General features: G+C 34.9%; 1 protein-coding gene across 3 annotated transcripts in view; it reads left to right on the top strand.

The window, feature by feature from the left end:
• Prkg1 (protein kinase cGMP-dependent 1) overlaps nt 1-15,775 on the top strand; it is a 1,047,684-nt gene that overhangs the window by 671,854 nt on the left and 360,055 nt on the right. For all 3 annotated transcript variants that reach the window (XM_070021099.1, XM_070021098.1, XM_070021100.1), the window contains one exon: nt 3,844-3,949. In XM_070021099.1, coding sequence (XP_069877200.1) covers nt 3,844-3,949 — 106 coding nt within the window. The remainder of the gene's footprint in view (nt 1-3,843; nt 3,950-15,775) is intronic.

The following is a 15,775-nucleotide window of genomic DNA, read 5'->3' as shown; positions in this document are numbered from 1 at the left end:
CATGATTTGGTGGCTCTTTCCTCTATGATTTTGATTTTCCTTAAATGCAGACAATAGTTTCCTACGTGGAAGATATCCTCAGTATCTGTGTGCTCCTACACATCTTATAGTAATGCAAGGTTATGTTTTCCTGAGTGGAAGGTAGCCTTAATGTGAGAAAATGATAGCTGTTTCAGTAAAGAATTTGAGATATAATACTTGAATGAAAAGAAAAATCGCTTCTTAGTACTATCTTTGCTTTATGCCCTTCAGACCTAAATGCTTAACCACAGTAATCATAATGAAAAATCACAGGAATTTATTTCCTAAAATTCTTACTCCCTGAAGAGATTAATCCACTACTTGAAATCAAAGGTAAATGAAGGGATTTTATTTTCCTTTCCCAAATGGTCTTTTTAACCTCTGAAAGCAACAGTCTTTTACTGCAGCAGATTGTTTAAGAAGTTAGACATAAATCACAATTCTAATGTAACTTACATTTTTGATAACAAGGCAAGGTAATTGTTAGTCATGCTTGCCTGCCTGTAAAATGCTGATTTGACTAATATGTATATTAGGTGAGGATGAAAGAAAAGTCTTTGGCATCTTGCTCAAGGTCATGGATAGATCTGCAATCTCATCAACCCATATTCATTAACATGAAATGATATTAACTGACATAGAATTTCACTTAGGGATATTTCAGTGGCTCGGTAGACAAAAACCAAAATACAAAATGAAGTGGACAATACACATATGGCTAATAATCTGATCAATTCAGTTTGGAGTTTCTGAGGTGGCATCAGAGATCCCTTTGGTGTACATGCTTTTCTTATTTGTGTGTGTGTGTGCGTGCATATTTGCAGATGAATTGCATATACAAAAATTTTGTTAAGCAAGAAATATATCTATTGTTTATTTAATGAAATGTTAATTTCTGGTGGTAGGAAGTGAGAAAAGAATTTGGATCTAAGGAAAGATATGAATTTATTTGGCAATATATGATATAGATATATGAGAAATAGATAACAATATTGGTTGGATATGCTAACTACATGTGCAAACACACACATATGCATACACTCTACACAATTGCTAAGCCTTTGTTCTTATTCCCATGTTGCCATGTTTCTTAGGCTCTTCCTTTCTTGAATTCCTGTCTTTGTTTATTTCTTATCACTCTTTGTTTTAACACAATATTCTGTTGTGCACACAGCAAATGATATTCCTTATGTTGAACTTTCATCATACTATTTTTCTGCCCTACAGTTTTTCTTCAATTGCTTTTGGCAGCACCAAAAACAATTTTCTATTTTCGCTTTGACTTAAGCATCTCCTAGTCCAATTATGCCCCTCATAGAGCCCTCTCCCACCTATCACAAGGCTCATATCACTCAGAGCCAATAATGGGAATTTCATCTACTACTGCGAGGAGTGTAAATGTGCTGTTTCTCTGTGTGGCAAAATCTAAAAACTGTATCCATGCTTGACTTCACTTACACATTCCACTTCTAGTCATTCCTTTATGGGATGTTGAAAAAATGTGTGTGTGAGTATGTTTGTATGTGTGTATACATGTGTATTCATAATAGTGGCCACTACTTTTACTGCCAGCATTTTTGAAAATAACAAAACTGGTTAGTGCCTCCTAATTTGGCCTGTGGTGAGAGTACATTTTTGCTGTGAAATATTAAATACCTAGGCACTGTTAAGAATAAAAATAAATATGAAGATACTCATTGATTTGTTTGGAAGCATTTAAAGACATATTGGTGTAGCCAATGTATGTCCTTTAAAATTTTGATTCTTTGCATTCTTTTTGCCTTTTAAAGATCACTAATAGCTTATTGTTGTTCATCAAATTAATTCTGGCTTTGCAAGTCTATGTTCCAAGGCCTGCATCAACTCACTATCAAGTTATGTATCAGGGTCCACAGAAATCTCAGTCATTTCAGTGGACTTTGTCCAGCTGAGTTCATCACAGGCTTGCTTTTGTTAATGCCCATTTCCTACCCAGTTACTCTTCAGTCACTTCCTTTCGGATGCAAACAGCACTATTTCTTATGATCTCATTTCCAGCTCCAATTCTTTTCCTGGTTTTCCTACTCTTTCATGTTTATACCATTCAGTCTTATGGCTGGACTCAAGTAAACAGGTGTGTTGGAAAGAAGCCTGGATTCAGAAGAGGCAGAATATGACAAGAGAATACCTGCATTCCCTTTGGTTTTGATGAAGTGTCATATTTAACGGATGTTTGGAAGAAAGCCATGCATGCATCCGTTCTTGCTACTTTGTTCTTTTTCCTACTTAGTGGAGCATAGATTTTTTAGCACTGAAGAGCTAGCCAAGTAAGAATTTGCACTCTAGCTTCTTAGATCAAACAGTCTTGAAGGAAGAAAGGAACAAAAAGGTAAAAATCTAGAGCAGGATTTACTTCTGGAGGACTATGACATCTCTTCATGTTTTTGCTCCCCTGTTCCTTTTCTGTTGCCTCTGTCCCGTCCCTTCAGGGCATATCTGGGACCCAATTTACTCTGGTAACATATTCTCACCTTTTTCATTCCCAGTCTTAATCCACTCATTCCCTGGGCTTAGTCTGAAGAAGAGAGAACTAAATTCCTCTATCATTTGTGTTTAGCTCATTGGATTGTATTCTAGCACCAGCAAACAGTTTTGTTCAAGACTACACTTTTTCTTTTTCTTTTTTCTTTATTGTGAAAAGAGGTGTTACAATTACATGGGCAAGAAAATGAGTACATTTCGTATCAAGCATTGTTGTCTCCTCCTTTGTTTTCCCTACCCATCCCTTCCCATACTCCTCCCCCACCCGATCTTTCCCCCTCCCACCAAAGTTGTAAAGTTCATTTTTCGACATAACGACTTGTACATCTCATTGTTGCAATGGGTCCACCTGGATCCCTATTTAAACGATTTGTTTTTCCCTTCTCCTCCACAAATTTTTCTAAGACTCCTTAGGTATAGTATATAAATTGGCTTTTTGAAGTTAATGTGATCATTTAATTTTTGTACTATAAAAATTGAATACATATGAGAAAATAGTAAGTATTTTGTATGCCTACCATGCAGATTCAACCACCAACATTCATCATATGCTCATTTTTAAAAGCCTAAGTTTATCTTAGTATGATGTTTGAGTATATATAATACCTGCCATTTTTTAATTAAAGTTGTTTTGTAGTCATGTGCTTGATAGTGATGTGGTTTCCGCTGCAGCATTTAATTATTCATTCTTAAAGACAGTGACATGGAGGATTAGAAATTAAAATTCAATCCACATGAATAATAAAATTTCCATGTGACTATTTTGAACACAGGTTACAATTTGTTAAACAAGTATTGTGTAGAAATTATTGTGTAATTATTATTTCTGTTATATTGATTTCTCCCTAAACCTCAAATTAAATTTTTATCTTTACTGTTTGTAATTAAAATATGGTCATATGATTCATTAATATTATTCTAAGTAGTTACCAGGGATAGGTATTAATTGTGAGCCTCTTTTTATCCCTCCATGCTGTTTCTTTAATACATAGTCTGTGAATTTTGTAAATACTTTTGATGTGTCCTCAGGCATTATCAACTCCTAAGGGAACTAAGAGCAATAGAAACCTTAGGAGACACACGAGTGTCGAAAATTATGAGCTACATTTTTTTTTTCCTGAAAGCATACCTGACTTTTTAATGAAATAGAGCAGCATTATGACATTAGATTTGAATGTAGGTAAGAGGTTAATAAGTTCTATACCTCTCATGAATAACTCATCTCTTTTGCAGGTTGTTATTCACAGTTGAAATTCTCTAATTAATTTTTCTCTGATTGTTTTCCCCACCCCTTTTCTCCAGCTCTTGTAAATGTGAAACTCTGGGCCATTGACCGACAATGTTTTCAAACAATAATGATGAGGACAGGACTCATCAAACATACCGAGTATATGGAATTTTTAAAAAGGTAGGACATGTTCCTTTCTCCTCTTGAGCGTATTTATTGTCCTTTTTAAATGCAGCAGAGTGAAACTTCTCTTTTCTATAATCTCAGTCTTAATAGCTTTACAAATTTATAGAAGGCAAGACGTGTACAGGCTTCTTTATAACTCTGGTGCCAATTTTCAGGATAAGGGGATGAGTCAGAGCTTCTGAATTTTATCACGTGTACTCAGCCATTCCACATTTTCCCAAAGAAAAGTAGTTCACAGGAACAAATAAGAATTTCTTGAACAGTAAAGAATACTGTCTATTCTACTTATTGGTTAATACATTTAAATAATCTCTGCTAGATGCACCACACTGTATGGCCACACTCTTCATTCTATGAGTTTCCACTGAAAAGTCTGGATAACCAAAGGGGGAAAGCTCCAAGAAGCAGCCTATTATCCTTTAATCCTGACTTTAATTTCCCAAATTAAATTTATTTTATATTGCAGTAAAAGTTTTTCTTTCCTTGAATCATATATGATCATAGTAACTCCATATAGAATGAGAATAGAATAAAAAATACAGCCTTTTTATTTCTTAGGAATATTTGCTGATATGTATTGAAACTAATTATTTTGCTTCTAAGTTTATTTTAAAAAATATATATCATTTTTGTTAAAAAAATAACTGACTATTCTGCTGAGTTTTAAAAGCAATGTTTTTCATTATTTTTCTTTGAAAAGGTAAACAGTAAGTAGTGATGTACAGACTCTGAGCTACTGAGATTTCATTTTTGAAAGCTAGAATATTAAAGTACCTTTGGTTTTTCTTATATTTTCATTTTTGTGAATAAGTGGGTGAAATGAAGCTGATAAGTCAAATTCACATTTGACTTCAGTAATATATCTTAACAGATATCTCTTGAGTTTCCTTCAAATGCAATTTTAATACTCCTTACTTGGGTATTTCTTGTGGTTAATTAATTTTGTTTCTGCTTCATCTTTTATATATTTTTCATTTCCACATGAAATCTTTTGGTTATAATCCCACTGAAGGGACCTTGAAATTCTAATTTTATATCAAGTATATTAAAATATTTCTCTGTCAGCAGGGTGTTTTTCCTCCTCATTGTTACTGGACAAAACATGTGGAAGTAGAAATATAAGTCTCTTTAAAATTTTAATACAGTTTTCAAGGAAGGTATATTATTTATGTACAATATGACACACAACATGTGTGTGGCAGAATATATCTGTGTGTGCTGATATGTATTTGTGCATTTGTGTATGTGTAGGCAGAGAACAAACACAGACAAACAGAATGGATATCTATTTCAAAACTTAACTTGCAAATTATTGATTTTTTTATGCAACCCTAATAAAGATCTCAATTGCTAATTAACAAATAAGTATCTGTATCACAGTGCCTTGTGCTAATTTTATGTATCTATGCATTGTGCAATCATCATGTTAATTTTAACTACCACCAATTTATTTTCTCAAGTAAATATCAATTGAATGGTACTATATCAGGAGACAGAGATGTCTCCTTTGTCTGTGTGTGTGTGTGTGTGTGTGTGTGTGTGTGTGTGTGTGTGTGTGTGTTCTGTAATCAACTCTGGTCATGCTGTTATTGTCAGAATTATACAATCTATCCTGACAATTTAATGAAACTTGGCTTTCAAGAATGGGTCAACACATTTTTATTGATCAACTGAGAGTGAGAGCAAGTAGAATTTAACTGGTTGAGTAAAAATGAGGTTGACAGCAATTTTAATCTCACTTTCTATCAGGCTCTTTCATAAAACAAGTTTACACTGAATATAGAACTGGGCTGGGAGTTTAGAGAAGTGACAAAATGATCATCATTATCTGTTTTAATCTTACTAAATTGTGACAGTGACTAGTTCTCCCTCTATAACTCTTCAGTGACTCACAGTTGCTGCTCAATTACTTATATCTTCATTGCCTGGACATTCAAGTCCCTCCTACAACCAAAGGCAGCCAACTTACCCTGTTTTAGTCTTGCCTTACTTACATAATCCAAATGATTCCACAGACCTGAATATTTCAACGTCTTCCTATAGCACACTCCCCCCTCTTCCCTGCCTTTGTTCCCAATTGTCATTGCTCAAACCATTTCCTTCTTTTTGATCTAACTAAAGGCCTCCTTTTCCACAGGCATTGATTTCATTCTATGGAGTAGTAGCCTTCCTTCTGGAGTTTTCTCTATCAATATTACTTGTCAACTTTGTTTATAATTTGACTACTAAGCTTATCTCTACTCAAAAAACATTCACTTTTCAGGGGTATGGTTTTATCTTAAATATTCTGACATTCTTTTTTCATACAAACTGTATAAGTTTATACATAGACAGTTGACAGAATAGTAAATCCAGGGCCAATATGTGGTTTTTAGAGCTTATTGCAAAGCAGCAGTGTAAAGCCCCTTTTCTAAAAATTGTTTAAAATTTCATGAGAGCAACACATTATTAAATCATACACAGCCCCCTTCTGAGAAGGAGCTTTGTGCTGCTGTACAAATCACACACACTTTTGAGGCTGAAAGTGTGAATAACATTCATTTCACTCTTATGTTCCCAAGTTAGCTATACTTGATACCATTTATTTAGCTAGCTATAAAGACGTGGCACAATAATACTCAAGGGAAATAATCAAAGGCATTGTCAAAAATCTCAAAACACCAAAATCAATTAAATTTTTCTACTATAAAATCATTTATTTCCCTATTTGGTAGTATGTTTTAAACAAATTTGTATATCATTCTTTTTGTTGTTTTTGGTCATGGGGCCTGAATTCTGGACCTAGGTACTGTCCCTCAGCTCTTCAGCTCAAGGCTAACACTCTAGCACTTGAGCCTCAGTGCCACTTCTAGTGTTTTGGTGGTTTATTGGGGATAAGAACCTCATGGATTTTCCTGCCCGGGCTGGCTTTGAACCTCAATCCTCAGATCTCAGCCTCCTGAGTAACTAAGATTACATGCGTGAGCCACCAGTGCCTGTCTCATTCTTTTATATAACATAAAAACATTAATTTTTTTACATAGTCAAACCAGTTAACTGACCTTTTTATGGCTCTATGTGTAGAAAAACTTACCTATTTTGACATTATAAAGATATAAACTCCACTAGATATTATAATATTATGCTGAAAATACAACTTGTGGGTGGGGATGGAAGGGAAAAACCAGAAAAGAGCAAGGGAAGCAGTGACATTGTCCAGAAAGAAATGTACTTTTTAAGCGACTTATATAACTGTAACCCCTTTGGCCCTCACCTTTATAATAATAAAAATACAAAATTAATTAATTAAGTAATTAATTAATTTATTGTCGGTTGTGGGGGCTGAACTCTGGGCCTGGGCGCTGTCCCTCAGCTCTCAGCCCAAGGATAGTGCCCTACCAACTTGATCCACAGCACCACTTCTGGCTTTTTTCTTCTTATGAGCTGCTGAGGAATCGAACCCAGGGCCTCACACATGAGAGGCAAGCGCTCTACCACTGAGCCAACTTCCCAGCCCCCAATTACAATTTTTAAAATGCCAGGTGCCAGTGGCTAACTACTCAGGAGGTTGAGATTTGAGGATCATGTTTAGGAGCCAGTTCGGACAGGAAAGCCCATAAAACTCATCTCCAATTAACCACCAGAAAAATGAAAGTGGCATTGTGGCTAAAAGTGGTAGAGCACTAACCTTGAGTAAAAATGCTAACTGATAGAGCTGAAACCCTGAGTTCAGTAACCCTGTTACTGACAAAAGAATTAAAATAAAATATACATGTATATAAACTTAACACATCAAAGGGCTCTAGCAATCTATGAAGGGAGGATGTTTTTCTCTATATGTTGCTAAAAAAAACTTCCTCCAGAATTTTCTACTAGAGATACCATATATTTTGTATTTTGTGAAGGATTCAATGAAGTAAAGAAATTGTAACACTAACCAAAAATAAAACCTCTAGAAACTGACAATGCAAATCATCCATTTCTACCATTGTAGTGCTTTCTATTGCGCATCTTGATGTGTTACTAATCAGGGACAGCCACTGGTTAAAAGAGGTATGGTCCAATTATCACTGGTTATCTCCCCTGGACAATCTCCCTCTTTATTTTCCAGATGAAGCACATATTTGGAAGTGAACAAATTATATCTCTAAATGCACTGCTAGTACACAGAGACTTTTCCTTGATGTCAAAGTTAGGTTTTATTTTAATTCCACTATATTTGCCCGATTATGTAACCACCAAGCATGATATTTACCCCCTTCTTTGCTATTAGATAAAAACTGTGATTCTGATCTTTAATCCTCTTCAGCCATCTCTTGTGTCTGTAGTTCACATTCCATGATAAAAACATGTCCTACATCCTTATGCAAGCATGACAAAAATGATTCAAGGGGCAGAGGTACCAAATGTGATACGATTGCCATAGTTCCAGCAAAAATCTCAAGTTGACAGCATTTTTCTATCATTTCAGACCACTGGAAAATATTTTTGTTTTCAATATAAATTTTGGAAAATGAGTCAGATAACTGACAGAGTTAATTTGTGCTGCTTTTCTCTGAATGTATTCTCTGGTGCTCCCATTGGCAATGGTATCTAGACCCAAAGGAGCATTCGAATGTAGCCATGTGGCCAGTGGGTCTGCTTGTAACTCTGGGTTTTCTTTTGTCTACACACTATGATGCTGATGATGCCGATGATCACCACGATGATTAAGTATTCTGATTTATATAATGAACCACATTTTCAAGTCAGACTCACAGAAAAAGAATAATCTTTTCTGGAAAATGAACTATGGAGTTGATTCTGTTGATCTCCAGAAATCCTTTTTCCCCCTCCATTAGAGAATTCTTTTATGAAGCAGATAGGCTCACATTGTAATTCTTGAGTTAAACTTTTATGTAACTCCTAGCAGAAAGCTCTCCTTGGTTTTTACCTTGTCCCCAGTGCCGTGCCTATGTTAGCAACTGCTAATGTTTCCAGCTCATCTCTTTTCTTCTTCTCATTTCCACTGTCACAGAATAGTGGCATTGAACAAGATGCATTGTACTCATAACCTAGCATATGGAATTATAAGCTCTCTGTACAACTACTTAATAACAAAAAACTCCAAAAGAATAAAAGTAAGAAATTTAAGGGCCTGTTTTTTTTTCTGAGGTAAAGCATAATAGATAATTATTTAAAGTGCATGGTGTCATCCAGTTTCTGAGAAATCTGAAATTCAGTTCTTCTAGAATGTCAGCACTCTTTTGCTCAAATTTCCAGGGTAAAATTCTCCCCAGAATTTCACAATTGCTATATAATGTTCAGTAAGACCCTTGGTAAAGTTGTCATATCCTCCCCGGAAACAGTGTTTACAGCTGCCAGTGTAATAAGTTTGAATGACAGCTGTGGGGGTGGGACAAGAAAATCTGTATTTTTAACAAGTTCTCAGGTGATGCTGATGTTTTGTGGAGAAACACAATCAATAACAGAAAATGAAATTAGAAAATGTCTTTCAAATATTCTAAGTATTTCAATGAATTACTAATAGGAAGAATATCTGGGTTTAAATTTGGTTTCATTCAGTAGAGTTGTGCTGTTTTAGGCAAACATCTTTAAGCCTAAGGCTCAGTAATCAAAAATTGGAAACTTCTCTCTGTGAAGAAGCATAATGAAGAATAAACAAAACAATAGCAAATGTTAGTAAATATTTAATAAGCATGTTCAAAACACTTGAGATGTATCTAATCATCAACAAAAAACCTCTATAATGAATTCTATCATATAGATTTACATATTGAAGCCAAAGAGTTAAATGAAATGACACAATTAATTGTAGACAGACTTAGACTTGTTAGTTATTTATTATTTATGTATTTTTGGTGCTGGTATTGGAACTTGAACTTAGGGTCTGGGCAGCACCCCTTGGCTTTTTCACTTAAGTTTGTTATTTCTACCACTTGAGCTTCAGTGGCTTCTTTGGTGTGTGATTGGAGATAGTCTTACCCACTTTTCTGCTCAGGCTGGCTTCAAAACTCAGTCTTCAGATATCAACCTTATGAGTAGCTAGGATAACAAGCATGAGCCAACTCTACCTGTCTTCATAAATGCTAGGTATCCACGTGTCAGTTCCTAGGCATGGATTTCCAACTCATTAAATTGCCATGTACTCTGCCTGAAGGATTCTGTACATGTTCACTATGTCCTTGAAGCCCCTAGATTTTTTTTCATGGGGAGCAGAGGGGTGGTAACAGTTTCCACCTCCTAAATGCCAATAGGATTTTTCTTCCTCTCATATTCTTCCAACTCTTGAATACATTTTCATAAATAATCATTGACAGCTTAAGAACTACCACTTTAAATAGCATCAAATACAAGATAATGCCTTAGAATTATGTAAGTTCAATAACAAGGGCTTTAATTTGTTTGGAAGTCTGCCTTCTACATACAAAATGTATCATTATTGCTAAAGTGGCTATTAAGTAGCTAAAGATCTGTGTCTTCTCTAGAAATTTAGGCAGTGTACTTGGGGCTCTTCCTGACTACAAGCTTAAATGGAAGTCTACAAACAGACTCTATTCTTTCTTAGGCTGTGTTCTGTGATCTTTTAAGGACATCTATAGAGTATTTCTTGGATTCGTTAGCCTGAAAATAAAATCAAGATGTTACTTGATTTTGGTTCATTTTGGTGTAAACTATGTAAGGAGTGACTATAGAGTCCATTTGATTTTTTAAGATCATATTTCTGGAAAATCAAAATCATCATTCCCCTTTGACCAGACTTTTCTCCTACAATTTTAGGAAAAAGATAGAGAGAAAAAAGAGATTGTATGCCAAAATAGCTTTAGGTATTTTAGAGCATTTTACTTTAGAGAATAAGTGACAGACTATTAAGCTTTTAAGCTTTAAGCTCTAATAAAGCTTTTCTAGAAGATTGGGAATCCTGCATTAAAATTAATCTTGACAAAGCTGGCATAGCCCTAATTTGAAGGGAAATAATATGAAGAATAAATAAAGAGGTATATCCTCACCATCTTCCAAATATGCCTGCTGAAAGATATCTTAGGATATCAGATCCGTTCTCATTAAATGTGACAGGAGGAGCAGGTAACCATTAAATTTCATGCTCTCGTCTATTATTTGGAAAAAGGTTGCCATATTGATCCTTTTAAAGAAAGAAAGGCAATGTGATCTCAGACATCTGCATCATTATATGCTAATAATTGAAAACTATTTATATGCACATATTGTATATAGAAACTTCTACTTCCACAAGTTTTTTTAACTAATCCTTGCAAATAATTTAGATGCTTGATATATAAAACTTGTGGTTAATTTCTCCCCTTTGAATCAGTAATGAATTCCCTACATCTCATTTGGTCCAGGGGAAGACAAGGCCTTAGATGAGGATTTAGGACATTGATCCATCTATGATGCTGCCTCTTAGATTGCCTACATTTGGAGGGAGGAGTCTCTGAAGCTCATATCCCTATGGTCACCCTATCCCTGAGGATGTTTACTCAAAACTGGGGTTTAGAAAGATAAAGCAGTGTGATACACTAGTTGAATATTCTCCCATTTTATTGTCACTTTGGCTTTTATAAGTTATGCCTGTGATGAGGCTTATTTTACTTCTATGTCATTCATATCGAGCCTGCTGGAAGTAAGTCCTATGTTTGTAAAATGTGTTATATACAATATGTTGAAGTCTAAGACAGTATATTCTTTTCCACAACAAAAACTATTCTGCTGAAAGAACAGGCATGGTTCAAGTGGTAGAGCACTAGCTTTGAACAGTAAAAGCTAAGCAAGAGTGTGAGGCAGAGTTCAAGTCTCTGTACCAACAGAAAGGAAGGAAGGAAGGAAGGAAGGAAGGAAGGAAGGAAGGAAGGAAGGAAAGAAGAAGGGAGGGAGGGAGGAAGGAAAGAATCTATTCTTCAAAGAACAAATTCAAGAAGCATTTGCCACATACTAGGGGAAATAAGAAAGTAATATTTTTTTTCGATATCAGCAACCTAGTTTTGTCTACTTGTTCAATCTTCCCCAGGGCTGATGAGGAATCCAAGAGATCTTCAGTGAGGAGGTAAACATGTTGCCAAGAGGCTAAATAAATATTAAATAGTTTTAGATATTGAAAGCCTCTTAGCTTGTATATTTTATCTGTTCTAGAAAGAGGAGGGTACATCTGCTGGTTGGTTTAGACACACAAGAGAAGGAATGAGCAGCATGAATTTTGGCTTGGTTTTGTTATCCTTGAAATAAAGTTAATTGTAGTTTATTTGCCATTATGATTTTACCAAGGTGAATTTTTAGTGAAATGTTAGGAATCTGCCTAGTTATTTTTAATTTTTAAAATGGGAAAACCATCCCATCTTTTCTACTCTGTCTCAAGTGTTTCTACTCAGCTCAATTTTAAGCACTCACCCCAACTCAAGTGAAAATCAGGGATAAATCAAACAGCCAAAACTTGCCACCTTGCATACATTACTTAGTTTAATTTTGCCAAGATTCATTGAGGAAATCAGGGTTATCTTCATTTTACTGAGGAAGCAATAGGAAGCATGAAATTTAGTGGGTTTTTTTCCCTATTAGCATTAGGCTAGATTCAAATCAATTCAATCTCACATTTTTTATTCTGTTAATTATATCAGGCTAACTTCTTGATGTCAGGGGAAGAACAATATGGCAGTATTAATAATTACTTTTTATAGAATTAAAACATCAATTGGTGAATATGCAAAAAATGTGAATAATCAGAAAAGTCTCTTGGAAATATATTTCTGATACATTTCAGCTATTAGAGAAAGTTCCTAACGTACAATTTTGGAATCAGGTTGTGTCATATACATATGTATGCATGTATGTATACATTCATATATCAAAGGAATCTGGGCCTTTAAAAATTAACTTAAAATAGTTAATGGGGAAGAGATATTTTTCCTTCAAATTTTCCAGAATCATAGAACTTTTAGTTTACTTTGTATAATAATAACTAATAGAATATTTATGCAAAAGCCTAGAAGGATGGCAATTAAGCTGCATAGATCTAGTTGTCATATAAATATATAAAATGTTTATAATTACTCAAGACTTTCCAAGAAATGTCTTCCCAGTTGATTTGAAGTGGTCCTAAGGGTAATGACTACATTTCATATTTGAAAGAACCTACTTAAGATCTGTTTTGTTGTACAAAGAAAGACAAATCAAAGTTGTCTGGGAGAATGGATATGCATGTTAATGAATATTAATCTAAATGGCATTAAATTCTTTTTTCTCCACCTTGTCTTATCTCCTCTTTCTTTACCTCTCTTTTTATCTCCCTCTTACTTTTAATATATCAATATTTCTTATGTAGAATTTTATTGTACAACTAATTACATTTGTATATATAATGTGTTATGCTATTCCATGTATAATATACTTTTATCACATTCACCCCATTACCTTCTCTTATTCCCCTCATCCTCTACTTTAGCATGACCCTAAACTATGAAAGCATATGATCATTTTTTCACTTATAACATACACTTTTCTAGATCCAATTCATACTCTAAGTCCTGTCAGACACAACACAGAAATTGTGCTACAAATGGAGTAGCAGTGATTGGACCACCTGTGAAAATCATGAAATCCTTATTGAGCATGCAGAATGAATCCAAGTGCAATTTTTGTTTACAAGCACACACACACAGACACACACAGATACACACAGATACACACAGACACACACAGACACACAGACACACACACACAGACACACACACACAGACACACACACACACACACACACACACACACACACACACACACACACACACACACCTTATTCCAAAGTTAACTTCGTAATAGACAGGAGGTAAAAACAATGTATGAAAACCTGAGACTCCCCTAGAACAAATTTTTCAGTCATTTCAGATTAAGATAATCAGATTAAGAAATCTTTCAGATTGCGGAAATCTTGTCTCCCTGGTGACAGTTCACCCAGAGGCTTCACTTTTTTAGTTTCCATATTTCTGATATCCAGTTAATTGGCCTCTCTAATACTGAATCTTTCTTTTTTTTTTTTGTCTTTTCTTTTTTGGTACTGGGGATCGAACCCAGGACGTTGCACTTGCTAGGCAAGCACTTTGCCACTGTGCTACATCCCAGCCCAATCTTTCTTATTTCAATTTAAACTTCCTAACATAATTAGAAAAGAGATATCTCACTTAGTTATAAAGATGTCAAATTTTCCAGAAAAGAGGTATCTCTGTCCTCATAGAACTAGCATTTTTCTTTTCTTTGTTCTAGTTACTTTTTCTTGCTTAGTTACTTTTGAGATATGTTCTTTTTGTTGTTGTTGTTTAAGTAGACCTATTTTTTATTTTTCTTAGAGTATATTGTACATTGGGAGGGATTTTATTATGACATTTTTCACCTATACATATATATGAAAAATATGATCATTAATGTTATCCATCTTATATTTCTATTTTGAAGACATATCTTCTTTAAAATTTGATTATCTTTATGTAGCTGTACAAAAGAATTGCCTTTTAACAAAGCAGTTTATGAATATAATGTATCTTGATCACTGTCAACCCTTTCAATATTCTTACTCATTCCTCGCTTTCCTTTCCCTCCTTCCTTCTTCTTAAATTTGTAGGATCTAGGGGCTGGGAAGTTGGCTCAGTAGTAGAGTGCTTGCCTCACATGTCTGAGGCCCTGGGTAGGATTCCTCAGTACCACATAAGCAGAAAAAAAGCTGAAGTGGTGCTGTGGCTCAAGTGGTAAGATACTAGCCTTGAGCTGAAAAGCTGAGGGACAGCACCCAGGCCCAGAGTTCAGGCCCCAAATTCTTGATAAGAAATGTACTCATTACCTTGCTCATGTAATTGTAATCCCTCTGTACGGTATTTTCACAATTAAAAAACTTACTAATAAAAATATGTAGGATTTACATTAGACTCTTGACTGCATTCTCCGCCTTCTCTTCACTTGCCCCCCCCTTTACTTTTGACCCCACCCCTCCCCTTTTGAGTACCTGCTTCCTACTTTTTGTTTTTGTTTTTAATTTGCCTTTCTAAGGAGCAACACTATTTTTTTTTTTTGCTTTGCCTGTCTAAGGAATAACACTATTTGTTTTCTTCTGTGAATCTGTCAGTATATTTGTATACACTTGCACACTAGTCAATGTATTTACTTATAAATTTATAAGCTAAATTTGGCTTCCATATATAAGGAAAAGTATGCATCCTTTGTCTCTCTGAGCCTGACTTACTTCACTTTGCCCAGGATGTCCTAGACAAAAACCCTCCAATTTTATTTTTCCTGTTATAGCTGGGATGAAAGGTATGTGTCTCATCACTTAATTTTTGTTGATGATGGTAAGATGGGGTATCAAGAATCATGTTGTTTGGGATGGCCTGGAATCTCATTCCTCCCATTTTCTGTTTCCTAAATTATTGGGCTCCAGGAAAAAGACTATTAAAATTTCTTCTTTATAGTCCTTGATAGATAATTTTTTGTATCTCATAGAAAACACTGCTGATTTCTTTCACTTGTATTTAGAAAATGCAGGACTTTTTGGAGATACTCAACTACCCCTCCTTAACTTTTGTTTGATGCTTCTTATTCTTATTTCCTGGTATGTCTGGCATTTTTATCTGTCCTTAAGATTTCAATGTGTATTTAGGGATTAAGTCCTTTCAGGTACTACGTGGAAACTGTGCTAGAAATAGTGGCAGTGATTGAACCACCTGTGAAAACCATGGCTTCCTTATTGGGCATGCAGAATACGTCCAAGGGACATTTGTGTAGTTGTCCTGTAGTGTAGACTTACCGTGCTTCAGGATGCCACTGCTGACTTTTCTAAACTCATCT

Source organism: Dipodomys merriami, unplaced genomic scaffold (genome assembly GCF_024711535.1).
Source record: "Dipodomys merriami isolate MVZ:Mamm:240054 unplaced genomic scaffold, mDipMer1.0.p SCAF_14, whole genome shotgun sequence".
Taxonomy (NCBI): domain Eukaryota; kingdom Metazoa; phylum Chordata; class Mammalia; order Rodentia; family Heteromyidae; genus Dipodomys; species Dipodomys merriami.
This window is presented reverse-complemented; position numbering and strand designations above follow the sequence as displayed.